Consider the following 21,127-nt stretch of genomic DNA (forward strand, 5'->3'; position numbering starts at 1 on the left):
CTCTTTAACCAGTATGTGGAACTGCTGGAGGAGGAGTCTACCGCCCATCCCTTCGTGAACTTCAGATGCTCCAAGTCCTCTGCCAGTAGGATAGTCCGAGTGCTTCAGAGTCACTATAGCTGTGACCTTCCCGTTTAACTGGGGCCACAGCAGGCATGTAGAGGATTGCTCGTCATTCATTCCCAACCTTGGCACCCCCTTTTCCGATTCAGTTATTGAAGGAATGCCTTCCAAGTGCTAGGCAGGCCTGGAGGGGAGAGCCACAGGAGGTAGCCGCCCAGGGCCTTGCAGCTGCTGAGGAGCGAGCGTGTCGGATAACTGTGCTCGTGGTGCTCCCTACCAGGGACTGTGGGTCGGACATCAGCTGCACACATCTTGTCCTGGAGTCTGCAGTCCACAGACCCAGGAACCCCAAACCACTGTGCTACGAGGTGAAAAGTGGCCCAGATACAGCTCCTGTCTCCTAGCTCCTCGCTCACCGGCTCCCTCCGCAAGGGAAGAAGTTAGGTAACACATCTTTCCTCGGCCCAGGCAGCCAGCCCTGGAAACCCGGCGAGGCAGAGAGGCTGCCTCCGGGCCGCAGGCCCCACGGGGCAGGGCAGGAGAGGATCGAGTACTGGTGAGGGAGTGCCCCGAGACCCGAGGGAGCGGCGGGGCGGCAGTCCGAGGAGCCGGCCTCCTAGGAGCGGAGTCTGTGAGGAGGCCTGACGGCCGAGTCGAGGCTCCATGAGGCCTTTGGGAGGAGAGCGGCCCGGCCGGCCAGTGCGAAGACAGGATCCGCAGGTGACAGATGCTGTGGAGACGACTCACGGGGCCTCACGGGGCCTCACGGGGCCTCACAGGGGCCTCGAGCCAAGTTCGGCTCCGATTCTCCGTCATGAGGGCGAATCTCCGACCGGAGAGGCTCGGTATGGAGAACGGCTTTCTGAGGACGGTGAGGGACAGGCTTTGGTTCCGCGGGCGGGCAAGCCCTGAGGAACTCCGGGGCTCTGAGGTCAGGCCGTAAGGACTGGAGCCCGAGGGCGCATTCTGCGGCCGGTCCGCGGGGCGCGGGGATTGGACACCCCGGCGTGCCGAGCGCAGGCAGCCCCGGAGGAGAGGCCGACAGCGGGCGGCGAGCCCAGCGCGCGCCAACCGCTGCGGCGCCCCGGAGGGACCCGCCCACCCGCCGCCACACCCTATTCTCATTGGCGCCTCTTACTTCTCCGCGGATTGGCTACCTCGGGACCCAATAAGCCAGGCCTGAGTCCTACTTCCGGTGAGAGCGAGTCCGCCCCCCGGAGAAGCCGGAAGAGTGCGTTTGCTCGCGCTCCCTAAGTCGGCAGCTGGGAGCCCGGGCGGGTGCGCGCCGGGAGGCGGGGCCCGGGGAGGATCTGTAAGGAGGAGGGGGCGGAGGGGCGGGGCTCAGGAGGCCTTGAGGGGCGGGGCCTGCGGGGAGTGGAGGAATTAAATGAAACTGGGCGGGCCTTACGTAAACTTTCAGGGGCAAGGGCTTGGTGGGCGAGGCCCTAAGGGGTCTGCCTGGGCGTGGTTTGTGGCAAAAGAACTCGGGTACCGAGTGGGCGGGGCGATTGTGAGGCGGAGCCTAGCGTGGAATGGTTAGCTCGCTGCCCGGTGCTGTGCAGCATGGGACATCGCACTCTAGCCTCTTTCCCGGCCCTGTGGGCCTCCATCCCCTGTCCACGCTCAGAGCTGCGCCTGGACCTGGTTCTGGCTTCCGGACAGTCCTTCCGGTGAGTGACCCCGACTCCGGGCCCCTCGACACTGTAGGTCTAGAGTAAAGGATGAGGGTGATGGAGGAAACCTCAGGGTACAGAAGAGGAAACTGTGGCACGGGTAGTGAGCCTGTTTACTTACCTCCTTTACAAAGTGGAGGTAAAAAGCCGGTGCAGGGACGCCTGAGTGGCTGAGTCGATTAACCATCCGATTCTTTTTTTTTTTTTTTTTTATGATAGTCACAGAGAGACAGAGAGAGAGAGGCAGAGACACAGGCAGAGGGAGAAGCAGGCTTCATGCACTGGGAGCCCGATGTGGGATTCGATCCCGGGTCTCCAGGATCGCGCTCTGGGCCAAAGGCAGGCGCCAAACCGCTGCGCCACCCAGGGATCCCAACCATCTGATTCTTGATCTCTATTCAAGTCTTGATCTCAGGGTCGTGAGTTCAAGCTCAGCATTGGGCTCCACGCTGGGCGTGGAGCCTACATTATTAGAAAAAAAAAAAAAAAAAGCCAGTGCGGTGTTCTGAGGAGTTATGGTAGGGTGGGAGGGCCCCAAAGAGTGCAAGAAGGAAAACTGAGTGCCAAGGCTGCTGTGTGCCTGGGGGCTCAGGTGGAGGGAGCAAGACCCTGCACACTGGACTGGCGTGCTGGCGAACCAGGTATGGACATTGACCCAGACTGAGGAGGAGCTCTACTGTACTGTGTACCGAGACGACAACGGATGGGTTGGCAGACCCACACCAGAAGAGCTAAAGACTGTGCACCAGTACTTCCAGCTGGATGTCAGCCTGGCTCAACTATATCACCATTGGAGTTCTGCAGACCCCCACTTCCAAGAGGTTTCACAGAAATTCCAAGGTGAATTCAAGGATTGGGGCAGGGATCGGAGTTCTTGTAATTTGATTAAATTTACAGTTTCACCATCTGTAAAATGGGTATTATACCCACCTCATAGAATTTTATGAGGATTAAAGGAGCTAATACGTCTAAAGTTTCGCTTAGAATAGGGCCTGACACATAGTAATTATTATTACTATTATTATTGTTCTGCTGATTACCAGAATGTACTGACAGGATAGTGAACCAAATCCTGGCTGTGTGATCTGGGGCAGGTGACGTCATTCATTCTGTAAATATTTATAGAACATCTGCTATGTGATTGGGAATATATCAGTGAACAAAACAGACACAAACCCCCATCCTCATAGTGTTTACATTGTGGTTTCTATGTCTGTGGAATGTAATGATAGCCCAGACCTCACCAATGCCATGAGGAATGAGAACTTTGGTATTGCCTTCTCTGACATCTCAGTCCCTCATTCCCCAGGGATCCTTCTAGATCTTTGGTGCCCAGGATCTGAGGGTGGAAAGAGGCCACTCCTGACACTAGGTCTGTATCCTATCCTCTACCTTTCTGGTCCCCAGGTGTGCGACTCCTGCAACAGGACCCCATCGAGTGCCTTTTCTCCTTCATCTGTTCCTCCAACAACAACATTGCTCGCATCACTGGCATGGTAGAACGGCTCTGCCAGGCCTTCGGACCTCAGCTCATTCAGCTTGATGATGTCACCTACCATGGCTTCCCCAGCCTGCAGGCCCTGGCTGGTGAGTAGATGGGTCCCTCAGACCCTCCAGTAGCATTCAGGGTCTCTTCAGTTCTTCCCTGGACCATCTCCCATCTCAAAGCTTCCTGCCCTCCCACTGTCCTCCTCCAGAACCACCTTGCCTGGTCTGATCAGCCTCACCTCATTGTCCCCATATGTCCCTGAAATGTCAGCACCTCGCCAGTCTTTGCTTCATACCCCAGGAGTTCAATGCTTCGGCAAAAAAACCAACTGTATATGGTATACAGTACTTTGGGGTTAAGAGCACTCATTCTGGAGAAAACTGCCTAGGTCTGTCTGAATTCTACCTTTGGCACTTGGCGTCTAACTATATGACCTTGAGCACATTATTTAGTCTCTCTGTGTCAGTTTCTTCATCTGTGGAACAGGATAATAATGACACCTACCTATCAGTTGCCACAAGGGTGAAGTAAAGAAATACACATCCTGCACCTAGGGCAGTGTTTGACATCCAGGAATTATGCAAAAAATTTAAGTTGCTATCTCTACAGTGAACCCAACAATTTTGCATTCAAGAACATAAGTGTTCTTCATAGCAGCTCTGTAAGGCGAGTATTTTACAGAGGCAAGTATATCAGTTGGCAGATGTGAGAATAAAGCTAGGAGAAGTGCTTAGGGACCACAGAGCAAGGAGATACACCACCTAGAGAAAAGAAAATGTTTTTGGTACTTAGAAACTCAGTCTTGGGGGGAAAAAATAGAAACCCAGTCATGGGCCTCAGCCCCCAGTTTAGTAGTTATAAGACCAAAAGAATTGATTTACCTATTCAAGCTTCCCTTGTTTGTAGGATGGGAATAATCCTTTCTATCCAGAAGGATTTGAGTGGTGAGCAAAGCAGTCATGAGGTAGGGTACTCTAATGGTCTAAGAGTAGGGGCTTTGGTTTCCCAGACCTGGGTGCAAGATCCCATGTCCTTTCTTGAGCAAGTTATTTTTTTTTTTCTAATTTATTATTTATTTATTTATTTATTTATTTAAAAAAATTTTTTTTAAGATTTTATTTATTTGAGCAGGAGAGAGAGCAAACACAAGCAGGGGGGGGAGAGAGAGAGAGAGAAAGAGAAGCAGACTCCCTGCTGAGCAGGGAGCCCCATGATCCCAGGACCCCAAGACCATGGCCTGAGCAGAAGGCAAATGCTCAACCCGACTGAGCCACCCAGATACCCCTCTTGAACAAGTTATTAACCTAAATAACGGTATTGTTATCAGGGTCCTTGAAAAAAGTGTGATAATATACCTAAAGCACTTTTTCAGCACAAGATACCCAGCACTTGATAATAGAAGCTATCATTGTTATTATGGTTATTATTTGAGGTTATGGACGTGAATGTACTTTAGAAAGTTCCTCCAGGGCAGCGTGTCCTTCTCAGTCCCTCTTCTAGTACCCAAAACTGGGTGGTAGGTGCTCAGAAAACATTTGTAGAGGGGTAGAACCCAAGTTTGAACCCTTTCCTTTGCACCTGTAAGTGTCCTGGGGCCTCCCAGGGGGTGATGAGGTGGGAGAGGGGTGCTTAGGAAAAGCATTCCTATGGGGAAGAGGGTTCACACACTAGCTTGAAGATAAGAAGTATTTGAAGATGCCTGAATCCTACCCTCTGTACCCCCAACAGGGCCAGAAGTAGAGGCTCAGCTCAGGAAGCTGGGCCTGGGGTACCGTGCCCGCTACGTGAGTGCCAGTGCCCGAGCCATCCTAGAAGAACAGGGCGGGCTGCCCTGGCTGCAGCAGCTGCGCAAGGCCCCCTACGAGGAGGCCCACAAGGCCCTGTGCACCTTGCCCGGGGTGGGCACCAAGGTGAGGTCCCAGAGGGATAGGAGCTACCCTTATCACCCATGCAGAGAGCAGCAGAGGAGATAAGGCAGGCCTGAGAGCTGGTACATGCTGGGCTTCTGGAGGCAGAGCAAGAATAGAAAGGATATGAGCAGGTGTTTTACTAGAGAAAGTGCAAATTTCAGAAATAGTATAGAGAACATTGTCCCATGAGTGTATTTTTTTAAAAGGTCATTTGTTCAGGTGCACATATACACTGGTATATTTATGCAGAAATTTCCAGAAAGAATCCTAGGAAACTTAATACTGGTTACCTTTGGGAAGACAAATGGAAAGATGTTTCCCCTTTTCATGTTCTTATCTTGAAATTACCTGTACTTATAAGAGTTTTTGTTTAGTATCAACAAGGTTTGCTAGCAGTAAGATGATTGGGAATTGGCCATTTATTTCCTTCTTTATACTTCTCTGTAGTTTAAAAAATGAATTTTTGTTTAAAAAACTTTTTTAATAGACTCTGAACTTCAGCCTAACAGTAAATCTGGGTTCTACCTCTTCCTGGCCATGTAACCTTGGCCAAGTCCCTTCGCCTTTCTGAACCTCCATTTTCTTGTTTGTAGAATGGATATAGTACTGTCTTCTTCCAGGTTATGATGAGAACCTGGCCCACGTAGATGTTCACGCAGTAGAACTCTCATCATAGCTATTTTTAAAGCTATTACAAGAGGGTATATATTGATGGAGAATATAAAATAATAGTAACCTCAGAGTGGAGAAGGAAACAGCCAGCTTTGGGACCAGAAGCAGGATACTGGCTGGATCCTATCATTCCTCCTCCGTGGCTCACTCTTTTTCTCTCAAAGGTGGCTGACTGCATCTGCTTGATGGCCCTAGACAAGCCCCAGGCCGTGCCCGTGGATGTCCACGTGTGGCAGATTGCCCAGCGTGACTATAGCTGGCACCCCAGCACATCCCAGGCCAAGGGTCCAAGCCCCCAGACTAACAAGGAACTGGGTAAGGAGAGAGTGGGATGCTGGGGCTGCTAGTGGGCTGAGGTGGTAAAAAGTTTTCACACCTCTCCACAAAATCCCACTCCTGTGGACTGGGAATAGGAGGGCCAATTAATTTTGCCTTATCACTTCTGGTGTAGGAAACTTTTTCCGGAGTCTGTGGGGACCTTATGCTGGCTGGGCCCAAGCAGTAAGTATACTGAAGCTTCTGCTCCTCCTCCTCCTCCTCCTCCTCCTCCTCCTCCTCCTCCTCCTCCTCTTCATCTGGCCCAGACTCCTTAGGACTCCTCCTCCTCAGCCCTGACTCAGTCCACTCCTCCACCACCACCACTATTCCAGGTGGTCCTACAGGACTCTTCACCCATCCCAGCCCTGACTCTAGTGGACGCTCCTTGCCCCAACCCTGCTCCCCCTGAAGTCTTGTATCTCTCCACACTGCCACCAGCCCTACCAGCTCTGACCCCGTATACCCTGACCTCACACATTATCCATTCCTCTGCCCCCAGGTCCTGTTCAGTGCTGACCTGCGCCAACCCCATCGAGCTCAGGAGCCATCAGCAAAGCGCAGGAGATCTACAGACCTAGAAAGCTAGGTGGGGGACACTGGACAAAGGGATTTCCCCAAGTACCTTTCCCAACTTCCCTCTGCCATCCAGCCTCTTGCTGGGAAGGGAGCTTCCTGCAACTACCTCAGAGGCCGGGTCCACTCAAATGAAGCAGTTTGCACAGCAATGTGGGGTGAGGATTATCTGGGGAGACGGCGCTACCTATGTTTTTATCTCTTCCCTTTATTACAAGAAAGAACAATAAAATAGAAACATTTGTATGGAAAATGCAGTGAAGGAGTGATAGGGAAAGGGGTGGGGAGGCAGTGGAGCAGGGTAACTCTCCAATTTGGGGAGGGAAGGGGAGCAGGCTGCCCCAACCGCTCCCACACAAAGGGGTCGGACCCTGAATCTAGGGCCCTAGAACTTCGGGGGCAGCGTAGGGGACAGTTCTGGGCCCGGCTCCACGCAGCCATCTCGACAGCAGCAGCCAGCCGCTGGCCCTACATGGGGAGAGAGAACAGAGTTGGCTGCAGGAGCAGACCCTCCACTCCAGCCTGGATGCCTCTTCAGGGACCACTTATGCCCTTCCACAGAGCACTGGTCCTCACCCCCAGCTGCTGGTGTCAGCAGCTCCCCGTGGCTTGCCGTCGGTCCCTGCCCCTCCTGACTGGTGCCCAGCTGGAGCTTCCTCATATGCCGCACCACGGCCGTGGCATTGAAAGCTTGCTGTGGGGAGAAGGAGAATGGACTTTTGAGAGTGGGAGATCATGTGACAGGTCTACTGGGGGATTCTTACAGTGGTTTTATTATTTTCATTCAGGTGTTATTGGTTGATCCCCTAAGACTTCCCTGAAACCACTACCAGGCTTTATTAAATGACATACAGCCATATTATATATTCATACAAACATATATGCATATATGCATATATATATACATATATGAACAAGTATATATAGCCCTTTATGTATAATTGATTCATATTCACATCATTGCAAACCCTTAATACAACATTATATGTCAGGCACTGTTCTAAGCACTTTATTTAGCAATTCATTTAATCTTCACAGAGGTCTTTGAGGTAGGCAATGTTAGTGTCACCATTGCCATAGGAGAAAACTGAGGCACAGAGAGGTTAAATTACTTGCCCAGATGTGTGTGTATCATTTTCTCTTCAACATATCCACAGAGGTATCCTGCATATCCCTCAAAACCAAAATCATCACCCCCCCTAAGTATGTGCCCCTGGAATCCCCATCTCAGTGATAATACCACCATTCACCATTTCCCTAACCAAGATATTAGGCCACCCCTTGATCGCCCGCCTCTCTCTGCCAATGTCTCTTCTACCATCACTTCTTGTCATTTCTACATCCTAAAGGACTCCTAAGCCATCTGCTATTCTCTGGTCTAAGCCCTCACCATCTGCCCACATCTCTACCATAGCCTCAGAAAGGGTCTCCCAGCCTTAAGTCCATGCCTCCCTCTGCACTCTGAGAGCCCTTTCTGGAAGGCAGATTACTGCTGAAAATCCTTCTGGGGCTCCCCCATTATCTTCAGGACTGAGTCCGTTCTCCACTGTGGCACTTGAGGCCTCTACCTGCATTTCCAGTCTGGGTTCCTGCCCTGCAGCCCCTCCAGTCCATCCTGGCTTACTGAACACTTGCACTTTCCTGAGTGGCCACACTCTTTCTCTTGCCCCTGACCTTCTGCATACCAGTTCCCTATGCCTCAGACATGATTCTGCTGTACCTGGCTAATTCCCACTCAGCTGTCAGGTCGAATAGGTCTGTCAGGCCATCAGCAACCCTACATCCATCCCTTCCAGGACCTCATAGATTAGAGTAGATGTCTGTAAGAATTATACTGTTCTCCCTCTAGACTTGGACTGTCACTGGGGTAGGGTAGGTGTCAGGGAGTGTTGAATGAATGAGTGAATGAGATTCTTCAGTAAGCATCCCTGAGCAGTTACTGTGTGCTTGACTTGATGATAGGTGCTGTGGGGGCTGAGGTCTGGAGTGTGGTGGGGAGGAGGCCTGAGGATGCTGAGACCCAGGACTAGGGATGTGGGCTCACCTTCCACTTGCTCTTGGCAAAGTTCTTCTTGATCTGCTCACTCACGGACTGGTGAATATTCTTATCCAGAGCCGTATCTCCTGCAATCCTAGAATGGGGGTGTGTGGAGGGTTGTCTGTGAAGGCAGAAACAGGCTTGAGGGCCCCGGACCCCACCCCAGCTTGCAGCTTGTGGGAGCTCTCACCACGGGTGCTGCAAGGCCTGTTCACAGGTGAACCTCTTCTCTGGATCCTTCTCCATCAAGTGCTGGATGAAGTCTTTGGCTAAACCCCCAAGACAAAAGCAAAAACAGAAACAGCATGGTGGTGCCTGTGGACACCCCCAAAGACAAAACCCACCCCCTCAGGTCTGGCCTGGCACTTAAGCAAGACGAGAGGCCAGATTTGTCCATGCACCACCCGATCCCACCTGTACTCTTTCTCTAAGCCCTCTGCCCACCCCAGCCTTCCAGCTCTCTCCGTTTTCCCTTATGAAAAACTTGTTCTTCGTTCTACTCAGTGCATTCACACTGATGTTTAAGTGCCTGATAATGGCTTCACGGGTTTGCCTCCTAATAGGAGGCACGAAAGGACAGATGAAAACCTTTATGGCAGTGTTTCAGGCATTAAGAAGTCCACAGGTGAGGTATTTTCAAAAATCCTATTTTTGAAGGCTGAATGAATGCATGCCTACAAGCTTCTCAGACTGGAGGCCAGGCAGAGGGAAGCACCTGGGGTGGGATGTCTAGTCTCAAAGACAGCTCTTAGTTTGGGGCTGGGGAATGTGACCAAGGCAAGCAGTGAAGAGACCCCAAAGCAGCTGAGAAAGGCACCAGAGGTAGGGCCCAGGGGAAGAAGGCAAAGCCTCAAATACCAGAATCAGAGATGTCGTCCCAGTAAGGAGAGTCAAATTCGTACTCGGCCTTCAAAATCTGTTCAAAGAGTTTGGCATCATTCTCGTCATAGAAGGGGGGGTAACCGCAGAGCCTGGGCAGGGAGAAACTCATCCTCATATCCACTTTCAGGGCACCCATTGGCTCCAGGATGGAGCTTTGGCGCGATCTTGGGTCAAGTAGCACCCATAGGAAGGAGGTCCCCCTTTTACAAAGAGGGAAAATGGAAATCTGACCCTCTCTGATTTTTTCATCCCTGTCCAGCTACACTGGCCTTTCTGTTCCTCAATTTGCTACCATCTTTCCTTCCTCAGGGCCTTTGCACTTGCTCTTCCTTCTGCCTAAACCATTCTTCCCCCACACCTTGAATGTCTGACTCCCTCACTTCATTCAGGATGCTATTCCAATGTTGCCTCCTAAGAAAGGACTTTCCTGACTTTCTTATCTAAAATGGCATCCATCCCCATCTCCCTACCCTGCTTGATTTTTCTTCATAGTATTCTACTACCTAGCATTATTTTATAGATTTATTTACTTGTTTATTGTCTATCTCCCCTACTAGTGGTTTTGCTCCCTAAGGGCAGGCACTTTGTTTTGTTCTTTGCTAAATCCTCAGTGCTTAGCACAGTGCCAGAAACAGTATGAATTGAATGAAGTAAGCTTAAGCCATTAATGGGTAGATATAAACATAGATAGCAGGAAGGAAGAAATAGCAGAGAGGAGGAAGAAAGCAAAGTAGGGGAGAAGAGAACGTTGGAGCCACACACGCCCCAATGGCCAAGCCCCCACTCACAGAATGTAGGCGATGACCCCAATGGACCAACAATCTACTGCCTTGCTGTAGGGCTTCTGGGCCAGGACCTCAGGGGCTATGGAGGGAAAGGCAAATAGTGGTGACAAATCTCTGCCCTGCAGCTCCCCATTCCTCCCCTACCCATGGCCCTAGCCCAGGGTGCTCCATACCCACATATCCTGGGGTTCCACAGGCTGTGGAGAGCACACTGCCAGGGTCCTCCATCTTGGAGAGGCCAAAGTCAGAGATCATGATCTTGGAGTCTTCATCCAGGCTATAGTACAACAGATTCTCTGGCTTGGAAGGCGGAGGGTAAAAAAGAGGCAGAGATGGCCAGAGGTTGGCAGGACCTTCTGCCTCCCCTAACACCCCTCAGAAACTGAGCCTCCCAAAGCCACTGTGGCTTCATGGCTGCCATCTTGGTTGAAGGCACAAGAAACTCAAGGAAGTTCTCAAGAAGGTTAAAAGTACCAGAAAAGACAAGGGCCTCCAGAATGTGAGAGGGAATTTTCTATAAACTTCAGGTTTGTATTATGAAACCCTAAAAAATTGTTGAGCACCTACTGTGTGCCAGCATTCTTACCACATCCCTGTCAGGCCAGTCTGAATAATCCCACTTTACAGATGAGGAAAACAGATGCCTTTCGAGGCAAAGTGACTTGCCTAAGAAACTACAATTAGGGAGTAGCATGGACAGAATTCCAGCCCAGAACTATCTCACCCCAGCCCTCTTCTGGACCTAAGGAGATGTACTACAAAATGTGAACCCATCCTAGTCACTGAGGTATAGGACTTCAGGGGTTTCTGGCTTCTTTATGTTTTTCTGTCCCCTTCAAGTTTTCTACAAAGAGCAAGGGGGACTTTTATTAGCAGAAAAAGATCTATTCATTATTGGATAAAATATCAGCACCATTCACCTTTGTATCCATTTGAGTGTCCAAACTAGAATGGGCAGAGGCAGTTTAGGCTTTACAGGTACACTTTGCAGATAGGAAGCCAAGGCTCGGGGAGGGGATAAGAGTTGCCCCAGGCTGCACAGTGAGGGGTTTGTGGAGGCCCCATCTGGCACCCCAGCTCACACACACTCACACCCCACCTTGAGGTCTCGGTGTACGATGCCAAGGTCGTGCAGGTACTTGACAGCATCCAGCACCTGGAAGATGAGGCGACTGGCATCCCGCTCTGTGTAGAAGCCTTTCTCTACGATGCGGTCAAACAGCTCCCCACCAGACACCCTGCAGCCGGGGACAGGACACTCTGGCCACAGAGGGTAGGGAGGGGTGGCAGGGAGAGGTGTGAGCAAGGGGTGAGGCCACTCACAGCTGCATGATGAGGTAGAGGTGGCCCCCACTCTCATAGATGTCATCCAGGGCTACAATGTTGGGGTGCTTGATCCTGAAAGGAGAAATGAGGTAGTTCAGAGCTGAGGGCAGCCATCTTCCTATGCTCACCTCGAAGAACCACCAATGCAATGCCCTGTCCGGGCAGGACAGAGCAGAGCTCTGAGTCCCAAAAGGTAAACCTGATTTACCATAATTTATTATGATGTAATGGAAGGTAGGAGCGAACCTTCCAAATAAATAAAATAGAAATAGAAATAAATAAATAAAATAGAAATAAATAAATAAAATAGAAATAAATAAAACAGTGGGCTCTGGCTTCGGACAGACCTGGGTCTCACCTGCCTCTACTGTGTTATTCGGGGGCAAATCTTTTTTACCTCGCAGCACTGATCAATATATGATTTTAAAATATTCCTGTGTTTATAAGTTGGTCAGCCTCTGCCACCGGAACGCCAACTCCAGGATACCAGGAGCTTTATCTTACCACTGTTCCTCCTACACCTGGTGTAGAGTAAGTGCTCACTTATTCATTGAGTATTAAGCTTCAGTTTCCTCATCTGTAATATGAAGCCAACGATAGTACTTCCCTCAGACAGTTGGAGTGAGAATCATGTGAGAAAATGCAGGTAAGAATCTCAGCACAATGTCTAACACACAATGAATGCTTGATAAATGAACCAAAGATGGTGACTGAGCTTGTTGGAAGCCATGGCTCTGCCACAAAGTTGCTGTGTGACCTTGGGCAAATCCCTTTCCCTCTCTGGGCCTCAGTCCCCCTCCTCCACCCAATAGTGGAAATGACCATTTCATCCCTGCCCAGGGTAGTTAGAAAGTTCAGGGGAGAAGATGCAAGTGAAGCTTCTCTATAAGCTTTCCAGTGAGGGCAGCAGGGTTCACATCAGTATGAGCAAATCATAGACCAGTTGGTTACTGATTTAGTCAGGGGGTCATGAGACAGGCATTTTTTAACTTCCTGAGTGGCTTCAATATATAGGGGGGAACTTGAGGTAGGTCTACAATAGCACCAGTTGAGATACATTGCTCTGAGCCACATTCAAGGACTGACTTTTAGATCTGACTGAACAGATTAAACCACTGTAAATAAGCAGTGGCATTTCAATCACATCTGTCATGTTAGCTGTTGCACCAGACACATGAAATAAAGAAATCTCTAATGCACTCCACAACCCTACCAGGTAGAGATTATTACCCCACTTTGTAAGTGAGCAATTTGAGGCTCACAGGTTAAACCCTTTGCCCAAAGCAGAGGTGGGAAGAGAATGGGAGGAGTCAAGGCAGGGTCAACCCAGGCCAGACACACTATGGCCCACGCACTTGTGCAGGACAGCGATCTCATTCTCCATGCTGCCCTCCTTGCCCTCCAGAGCCTTCTTGGCGATGCATTTGATGGCCACCAGCTTGTGAGTTCTCTTATCTTCTGCCAAGATTACCTCTGAGAAGGCCCCCCTGCAGAGAGAGGGGATTCATGAGGAGGGGAACTGGAACCTTAGCTTCCCTTCAGCCCCTCCTCCATACCCCTATGGGTTAGGTGACCACTTGTGAACCAAGAATGTGGGATGAGCCTCCCTCCATCACTCTTCCACCCCCTGGTCCTTGAAGTGGTCACATGACCCAGGTCTGGCCAATCAGAGTAGTCTATCCCTGGGGACAGTAACTGGGTCGTGTGCAAGCCATTGGCACTTTGAGAATGAGCTGCTCTTTCCTCCCAAGCTGGTAAGATGCAAGTCTGGAGCTAATAGTGGTTCTCTTTGCCACCACTTGAGAAAAGCCTGCTTGAGAATGAAGGTAGCACAAAGGAAATCAGAGCTAAGAAATTCCTGATGACAATTTCCTGATAACATCATGTGTGCCCCTGGATCCAGCCATTCCTGAAGTTTATGCCCTGGGCTTTTTGATTTATGCATAATTGATTCATTTATTTTTCTGCTATAATCAATTTGAGTCATGGTTTATTTAATTTGAAGAACCATCAACTTTTTAGAAGTGTAGAATCTCAGGCCTCAAACCCAGACCCACTAAATCAGAATCTGCATTTTAACAAGATCCTCAGATAATTTGTACGCTCACTAAAATTTGAGAAGCAATATTTTGCAACAAGCTCTTAGAAAAGAACAAATTCATTTGCACTAAAGTTAACTATAAGGAAGATTTACTGGAGTATTCTTTCTAGGACTTTTTGCTTTCCCTGGGAAAAGAGGAAGTCATATGTCAAAAGTATCTTTCATGCTGAAATCTCAATCATCATAATAACTAGTGACTGTGGCAGCCTCATTGCTGGTTTCTAGTCTTGTCCCTCCACAATTTACCCTCCATGCTTTGGCCAGAGTGACCACTCTGGATTGCAAACCTGCCAAGATGTCTTAAATGTCTTCACATGGCTCATGAGATAAAGTCCAACCTCCATAGCTTAGCTTTCAAGACCTGTTGTCTCCCCCCAGCCTCTTGTTATACTCTTCCCCCAGCCTCCGATTATGAGCTCTACCATTCTTTACCTCTTTCCACACATAACCTGCTTCTCAGACTTTGCTTATGCTCTTCCTTCCTTCTGCAGAAAGGGTTCCCCTAGGCAGAAGCCACCATTCTGGGCTCTACAGAGTCCTTATTCCTGACTTTAATGGGAGCATATAATAAACCCTGTTGCATTTTCCCTGGGTGTGTTCCCTGAACATGTTTAGGATCAACTTGAGGGGCAGAGATTAGGTTTGAGTTATTTCTGGATTCCCCCCACTGAGAAAAGAGCCATGCCCAGCTTCAGTTCCTAAACCTAGGCCAAGAACAGCTCTTGGCCAAAAGTTGGAAAAACTGGCTCCTTCATCCTCCTCTATTTTATTCTTTTCACAGGAACCCAGAGCTGCAGCCAAGAGCAGCCTCTGTTCCACCCACTGTCAGCCAGTAGTGAAAAGATGGGCTGGACCAGGCCATGGCAAGGCTACCATGGGGCACGGACTATAGGAAACAGGAAGCAGTGATCAAGTGACCAGAGGAAGTACCACCCTGGACTCAGCCTCCCCAGGCAGCCAGGCCCCAGTTCAGGGACAGCCTCACCCTCCACCCCCCCTTGCCTGCCCTGAGACTCACGTTCCCAGAACATCGCGGAAGTCGTAAATGTCCCTAATGTCCTCCACCTGCTTCCAGCTGGGGCCGTCCACTGCCCCCGGCATGACCCACTGCCCCCTGGCCACAGCCAGGGCTCCTGAAAAGAGGAATGGAGGGAAAAGACTCAATGGGGCCCAGCCTTCCATGTTGTAACTTAGGCAACTGAGGCCCCATTCAGTCATTCAGCCTGCATGTATTCATTCCTTGATTCATTCATTTGACAAAGTTATTCAGCAAATTCATACATTTACCAGTCATTTGTTCCACAAATCTGCATGCCTAGAGGAAAATCCTTCAAGTGGCAGCAGAGTTCTTTTTTCAACACAACCATTTGTTCATTCATTTATCCAGCTTACCTCCCAGTTTCTCCCTCTCCAAATCCAAACACTCAGAAGGACACTGACCCCCAGGAAGACAGCAGAGAAGACCCTAGAGCAGCTTGTAGAAGCCCACAGTCCTGGAGCATCACCCTGTCCCAGAACCAGCAATGTCTCAGCCCCACCCTGGGAATTGCTGGGGTGTCTCCTCTCCTTCCTCTTTCTTCTCCCACCCAGACTCTCGGAAATCAGGTTTCCGGCAGCCTGGGCTTCCAGCAATATCTCAGCCACGTTTTTAAATAGCTCCTTCTACACTGTTACCATGGCAACAGCAACCACAGCTGGAGCTCCCCAGGCCTCCCAATACCCCCTCTCCCTCCTGGCTCCCTGTTTGGGTCCCAGAAGCCTGAGAAATGGTACCACCCAGCCTGTCTCCTCCTGGCTTCTTCTGACCCTGATCCAGCCTGTACCATTTTCACTGAGACCTCTGCTAGCTGGAGGCTGGGCATTCTCTCCCCATTTATCAGATGGAGAATGAGGAGACTGCGGTTGGTGATAGATAGGGACTGGGTCCATTGTTGCCCAAATGATGACTGGCTGGGGTCTAGCTAAGCTTGCTGAGGGCTTGTTAACCCCACTGTGATGTGGTCTCTCTTAGCTGGCCTTTCCAATAGGCAGCCAGACTAGAGCCCATTCAGAGCCCAGCATGCTGTGTGACCTCAAGGAAGGCACTTTCCCTTTCTGTTTCCTTTGTGGGAGAATGAGGGATGGTGTCCTGAGTAGAGTCAAGGTGTGAGATCCCACTCCTTGGATGGGACCTGGTTCCCAGGGGAGCCTGGCCACCCACCCATCCCAGGGCCAGAAACTTCTAGGAAAGGAGACATGATGGTAAGCTCTAGAGGCAAAGTTTTAAAACCCACCTGGAGGCCTGGCAAATACAAGCCCTCATGGGTCCACAGACACACCACAAGCTCCACCCACACCCCTGAACCAAAATACCTGCCCTCAGGTTCAGTACATTCCATACACAGACACCTCAACACCTGATCATACATGTACACCCAGACATCAGCACACATGTCCAAACACACACTCCCCCCAGATATCCTCATACCCAAACATCCCTCCCCCAGTTCCCTCTTACACTCTCAAAACACATCTGCACATGCTTAGATGAGATCTCTCTCTCTCTCTCTCTCTCTCTCTCACACACACACACACCCCTACTCCTCACCTATGTACCGAACATCCCAGATTCACTCATACCTGACTTCATCCTGTACACCCTAGAAGCTCCTGTGCTCCAAATTGAACCCCAACTCCTTACACACCTAACTTCAAACATCCTCAGTACATGACCGTATAGCCTCAGCTCTTGAGCCAGATACCAGCATGCACAGCACCTTAGACACATCTGCAACAGAAACACTGATTCCCAGACATCCCCACCCATAAGGACACCTTTACACGGCAACTCCATATCTGAGCCGCCCTGCCTGTGCTAAGACATTAGCACACCCCAACACAGCCCCCACATATCTAGAGCTCCAAATGCCAAGTCCTTCCATATTCAGGCCCAGCTGAACCCAGGCGCACAGCACACACACAACACGCACACACACACCCTCCCCACCTTCCTCTAATACCCACTCAGTTCCCCACCGGCTGCCTGGCACCTGCTGGGCCTGGGGCTGAGGCTGGAGAGAAAGGCCCTGCCCTACCCTGCCCTGCCCATCCAGAGTCCAGCCCGCCCCGGCACCCACTCCCACCCTTGGGGGAGGGTATCCAGGGACTGGGGAGACCTAGCCGCCCCTCCTGGGCGCCCCGGAGCATGGGCGGGATGGGTCCCGGGGCTGTACCTACGGCTGCCCCGCCGCGGGGCTGGCTGGGAGGCCCGAGGTGGCTGGCGCCGAGCTCTGGCTGCCGGTTGCCGTCCGCCGCCCGCCGCCCGCCGCCGCTGCGCTCCTGGCTCGCCCGCCCGCTCTCTGGCTGGGGCTCGGCTCGGGCTCTGCTGGCCCCCTCCGCCCGCCTGCGGCTCTGATGTCAGTGGAGGAGGAGCCTGCGGCAGAGGGACGAGGGACGGGGAGGCTCCGCGGCGCTCCCGGGCTGGGGAAGGGGCACGGTAGTTGAGGGGGAACCCCCTAGTTTGGGTCAGCTCTTCTGGACTCTTCCTTCCTTTCCTCTCTGCTGGGGCCCCCATTTCACAGAGGGGACAACTGAGGCCCAGAGAGACGAAGGGTTCAAAATCAGCAGCTGGTCAGAGGCAAAATCAATTCGAATCCACGTCTGTGCGATGCCAGAGTCTGGCCGGTTCCACCAGTCGTTTGTGGAGTTTCAGACCAGTTCTGGGAGCTCCCTTGGGGATCTTGGGCTCTGTCTCCCCACCTTCCCCCCAGGGCCCAGAAGGGAATTAGGCCCTCAAAAGGGCTCAGGAGACTGAAGGGGGCGGGGGGGAGGGTAGAGAAAGGGCAAAGCAAGAGTAGACAGTGAAAAGAATGGAGGCAGTTATAGGGTGGCGGCCCCAGTTGACAGGCAGGAGGAAAACAGACCTGTAGACCCTGCAGTGTCCCTGGGCCAGTGCCCTGCACCTGCCCCTCAAAATAGGTGTGGTGCCCCCAGGGACTGCTATGGAGAGGGGAAGGGAGGAGGGAGAGTTAAATCAGGATCCTGGAGGAAGCAAGCCAAAGAAAGACCAAAGTGCCATGTGACTGGGTCAGTGCCAGGGGCTGATGGCTAGGGGCCAGGTTTGGGGTAAGGGAGGAGCACAAACTGCTCCTGGGGTGCAGGCAGGGGGCCAAGGGACCTGACCGAGGTCCTCTTGCGCAAGGTTTTCCTTGGGAAGAAATCTGGTGCAGGGGGAGAGGGGAGCAGCTCAAAGGAAGTAGGGTGGGGCTTGACTAGGGCCAATTAGAGAAGGCACATTGCTGTGACCTCCACTCCACCTCCATCACCTCCCACTGCCCAAATTTCTGCATTTTCCAGTGGGACAAAGGAAAAGGGCAATGCTTACCCCAACTCAGTTTCAACTGACTTTTACCTCTCTTATCCTTGGAACTAGGTCAGGGATGTGCCCATTTTACAGATGGAGAGGATGATGGCTGAGGTTCCTAGAAGGCCTTTAAAGACTGGCTTATTTGAGTCACACTTCACCTCTCTGAGACTCAGTTTTTTCATCTCGAATATGAGAATATAGATGACCAACTTAGAATTCTCCTGAGAATTCCTGAAACTCAGGAATGTGAGATAATGAATGTGAACGTGCCTGGAATATTGTAAGGGTTCAAATATGAGAGTTAGACTTAATGTAATCTGAGGCTCAGAGAAGGCATCTGATTTATCCAGAGGCAAGGGAGTAAGGGACAATTTCCTTGCTCTGAATCTCAGTATCTTAGACTTCCTAGTCCATGGAAAATCACATTTCCTACCCAGGGCTGAGCCCCTACTCTCCCCTACACCCACCTATTGAGCTAGAATTGTTTGACCGCAAATTCCTGCTTATCTCATTGACAACGTTCCTAAGGTGATAAGGTGGCCTCTGTCCTGAGGACTTGTACAACTTTTATGCTCTGTTTTACATTTTGCCGGCTTTTGAGCATGTCTGGGTGCACTTACACTTTCTTTTTCCTAACAAACACATTCTCTGTCTTTTTAAAAAATATTTCTGAAAAAAATATTTCTGATATTAAATAAGAAATCTGATCAGATTCTTTCACTTGCCAAGTAACAGAATCCCAACCTAAGCCAGCTTTACCGAAGAGGAACCTGTGGCTCACAATAGCTGACTGCAAGATTGAACAAAAAACACCATGGATCAGGGTCTTGGAGACTGGAACTGGAGACACAGTACTCATAGGATTTGCTTTCTTGCATCTCTCCTTGCCTCATTGCCTCAGTTTCTCTGCCTGTTGGCTTCCCTTCCTCTACAGAGTGATCTCTCTGCCTGGCAGAAAACATGATGTGAGGTAGACCCATCTTTCCAAATGAACTCAGCAGGAGAACCATACCCAGTTTGGCTCTGGGTCTCATATACCAGTCTCAGGGAAGGACTCTGATGAGGTCTGCTAGAGCAAAATGCCTACTGCTTGGCCCCAAACAAACTATTGCCAGGGAAATGGGATACTATATGGGGCAAATGTACTGTCATGGGCAGCCATACCATGGGATGAAGAGGAATATCTTGCCAAAAGGAAATAAGGGTGCTGGCCAGGCATGAATAACAAATCCATCCCAGCCCCACTCCCATCAATCAGGAATAATCAGTATTTTTGGTACGTATTCCTCCAGACGTTTTGGGACACATACATATTCACATTTCCTCCTACAGTCCCCACCCTCAATGAGCATCTTTCAAGCTACTAAAACAAAAAGTCAAAGAAAATCAAATATATGAAGGATAAAAGGAAATAATCCTCTTCTCCTCTTTGTTATTAAATTTTTTTTTTTTTTTTTATTTATGATAGTCACAGAGAGAGAGAGAGGCAGAGACACAGGCGGAGGGAGAAGCAGGCTCCATGCACCGGGAGCCTGATATGGGATTCGATCCCGGGTCTCCAGGATCGCGCCCTGGGCCAAAGGCAGGTGCCAAACCACTGCGCCACCCAGGGATCCCTCCTCTTTGTTATTAAAAAGATGACAAAACAGCTCAGACATCTCCATCAGTTCTTGAACCTGACACTGGAAGGGCAGGCAAATGGTTTTCTAAGATTAGAGAAAATGGAAAAATTCTTTTTTTTTTTTAAGATTTTTATTTGAGAGAGAGAGGGAGAGCAGGAGCAGGGGGAGGGGCAAAGGGAGAAGGAGACAGACAAGTAGACTCCCCGCTGAGTTGGGGAGACCAATGCAGGGCTCAATCCCAGACCTGAGATCATGACCTAAGTTGAAATCAGATGCTTAACCCACGGACCTACCCAGGTGCCCTAAATATGGAAGAATTCTTATGGAAAAGATGGACATGGTTATTTACAAAAAAAAAAAAAACCATTCTTTAACTTCTATTGCTGGAAACAAACAAAAAACCCCTACCCTACTCCAGAATCATATCCAGCATTAAAAGGCACACTTCAAACTGGGGAAATGTCTTATACACAATGGGTTCATATTTCTAGTATGTGAAGAAAACCTAACATTGATCACAAACAGACTAAGAACCCCAAAACTGCTCATTGGAGACAAAACACAATAAACACGGAACATTTTCTACCTCACAAGTAATCAAAGCAGTGCAAACTAAACGGCCATTTATAGCCTTTCAATTTTGAAGTTTAAAAAACTGTTGACACCAAAGACTGTTGTCAGTGTGAGCAATGGATGCTTCTACATCTCTGGTGGGAAAATGACTTGCTAAAATCTTCTGGAAAGCCATTTGGCAATATGCATCAGGGGCTTAAATAATGTCCAGGCCTTTGACCCAGGCATTCCTCTTCTGGGAATTAATTTCAGGGAAACAGTCCTAAATTAAGACAAAGCTATATGCCCCAAGATATTTGAAGAAATATTTTTCTAACAGCAAAATTTAGAAGAAATCACCAAGAAGGAATGATTTAAAAACATAAGGTATGCTTATGAGATGTAAAACTTCACAGTTGGTAAACTGACAGTAATACAACCTACTTAATAAAAGGAAAAAAAAAAAACTTATAATGTTAAGCAGGTACACAAACCATTCATTATTCATAGCAAAGAGTGGAGAGGTACACCACAAATGATAATAATGGCCCCCAAATTATCTGATTTTGGTTTTTTTCTTCTACTTCTCTCTATATGTCTGTATTCTCTCAACTTTGTTGAATATGCTCAAACTTTATGATCACAAAATCATTTTTATTTTTTTAAGATTTTATTTATTTATTCACGAGAGAGAGAAAGAGAGAGAGGGAGAGAGAGTGTCAGAAACAGGCAGAGGGAGAAGCAGACTTCCCACAGGGAGCCTGATGTGGGACTCGAT

At 49.8% G+C, this 21,127-nt stretch overlaps 2 protein-coding genes across 4 annotated transcripts; one reads left to right on the top strand and one right to left on the bottom strand.

Annotated features, from left to right (window-relative positions):
- The first annotated feature begins 1,401 nt into the window (after positions 1–1,401).
- Positions 1,402–6,955, top strand: OGG1 (8-oxoguanine DNA glycosylase). Of its 2 annotated transcripts, none has more exons than XM_041764406.1 (7): positions 1,402–1,733; positions 2,378–2,576; positions 3,144–3,323; positions 4,954–5,135; positions 5,972–6,122; positions 6,259–6,308; positions 6,625–6,955. In XM_041764406.1, the coding sequence occupies exons 1-7, from the start codon at positions 1,596–1,598 to the stop codon at positions 6,709–6,711; spliced, it is 987 nt and encodes a 328-aa protein (XP_041620340.1). In that variant the 5' UTR covers positions 1,402–1,595; the 3' UTR covers positions 6,712–6,955. The 2 variants fall into 2 exon arrangements, with proteins under 2 accessions (XP_041620340.1, XP_041620339.1); XM_041764405.1 differs by having other exon boundaries at positions 1,408–1,733; positions 2,329–2,576.
- CAMK1 (calcium/calmodulin dependent protein kinase I) lies at positions 6,883–17,191 on the bottom strand. Of its 2 annotated transcripts, none has more exons than XM_041764402.1 (12): positions 17,043–17,191; positions 14,849–14,963; positions 13,085–13,216; positions 11,727–11,801; positions 11,503–11,641; positions 10,577–10,703; positions 10,407–10,482; positions 9,595–9,707; positions 8,927–9,005; positions 8,743–8,830; positions 7,275–7,392; positions 6,883–7,166 (listed from the first exon to the last, which is right to left on the bottom strand). In XM_041764402.1, the coding sequence occupies exons 2-12, from the start codon at positions 14,929–14,931 to the stop codon at positions 7,084–7,086; spliced, it is 1,113 nt and encodes a 370-aa protein (XP_041620336.1). In that variant the 5' UTR covers positions 14,932–14,963; positions 17,043–17,191; the 3' UTR covers positions 6,883–7,083. The 2 variants fall into 2 exon arrangements, with proteins under 2 accessions (XP_041620336.1, XP_041620337.1); XM_041764403.1 differs by having other exon boundaries at positions 17,047–17,175.
- Between the last annotated feature and the right edge of the window lie 3,936 nt (positions 17,192–21,127).

Source organism: Vulpes lagopus, chromosome 7, assembly GCF_018345385.1.
Source record: "Vulpes lagopus strain Blue_001 chromosome 7, ASM1834538v1, whole genome shotgun sequence".
NCBI lineage: Eukaryota > Metazoa > Chordata > Mammalia > Carnivora > Canidae > Vulpes > Vulpes lagopus.

What these genes read in the sequence shown, in the direction of transcription:
- OGG1 (XM_041764405.1), top strand. Translation starts at nt 1,627, where the DNA reads ATGGGACATCGCACTCTAGCCTCTTTCCCGGCCCTGTGGGCCTCCATC. An exon ending in GCTTCCGGACAGTCCTTCCG is followed by an intron (nt 1,734 to 2,328) that starts GTGAGTGACCCC and finishes CTGGGGGCTCAG; the next exon opens with GTGGAGGGAGCAAGACCCTG. An exon ending in TGCCCGGGGTGGGCACCAAG is followed by an intron (nt 5,136 to 5,971) that starts GTGAGGTCCCAG and finishes TTTCTCTCAAAG; the next exon opens with GTGGCTGACTGCATCTGCTT.
- CAMK1 (XM_041764402.1), bottom strand. Translation starts at nt 14,931, where the DNA reads ATGCCGGGGGCAGTGGACGGCCCCAGCTGGAAGCAGGTGGAGGACATT. An exon ending in GGGGTCATCGCCTACATTCT is followed by an intron (nt 9,708 to 10,406) that starts GTGAGTGGGGGC and finishes CTCCCTGCCCAG; the next exon opens with GCTCTGCGGTTACCCCCCCT. An exon ending in GGACGACATCTCTGATTCTG is followed by an intron (nt 9,006 to 9,594) that starts GTATTTGAGGCT and finishes TTGGGGGTTTAG; the next exon opens with CCAAAGACTTCATCCAGCAC.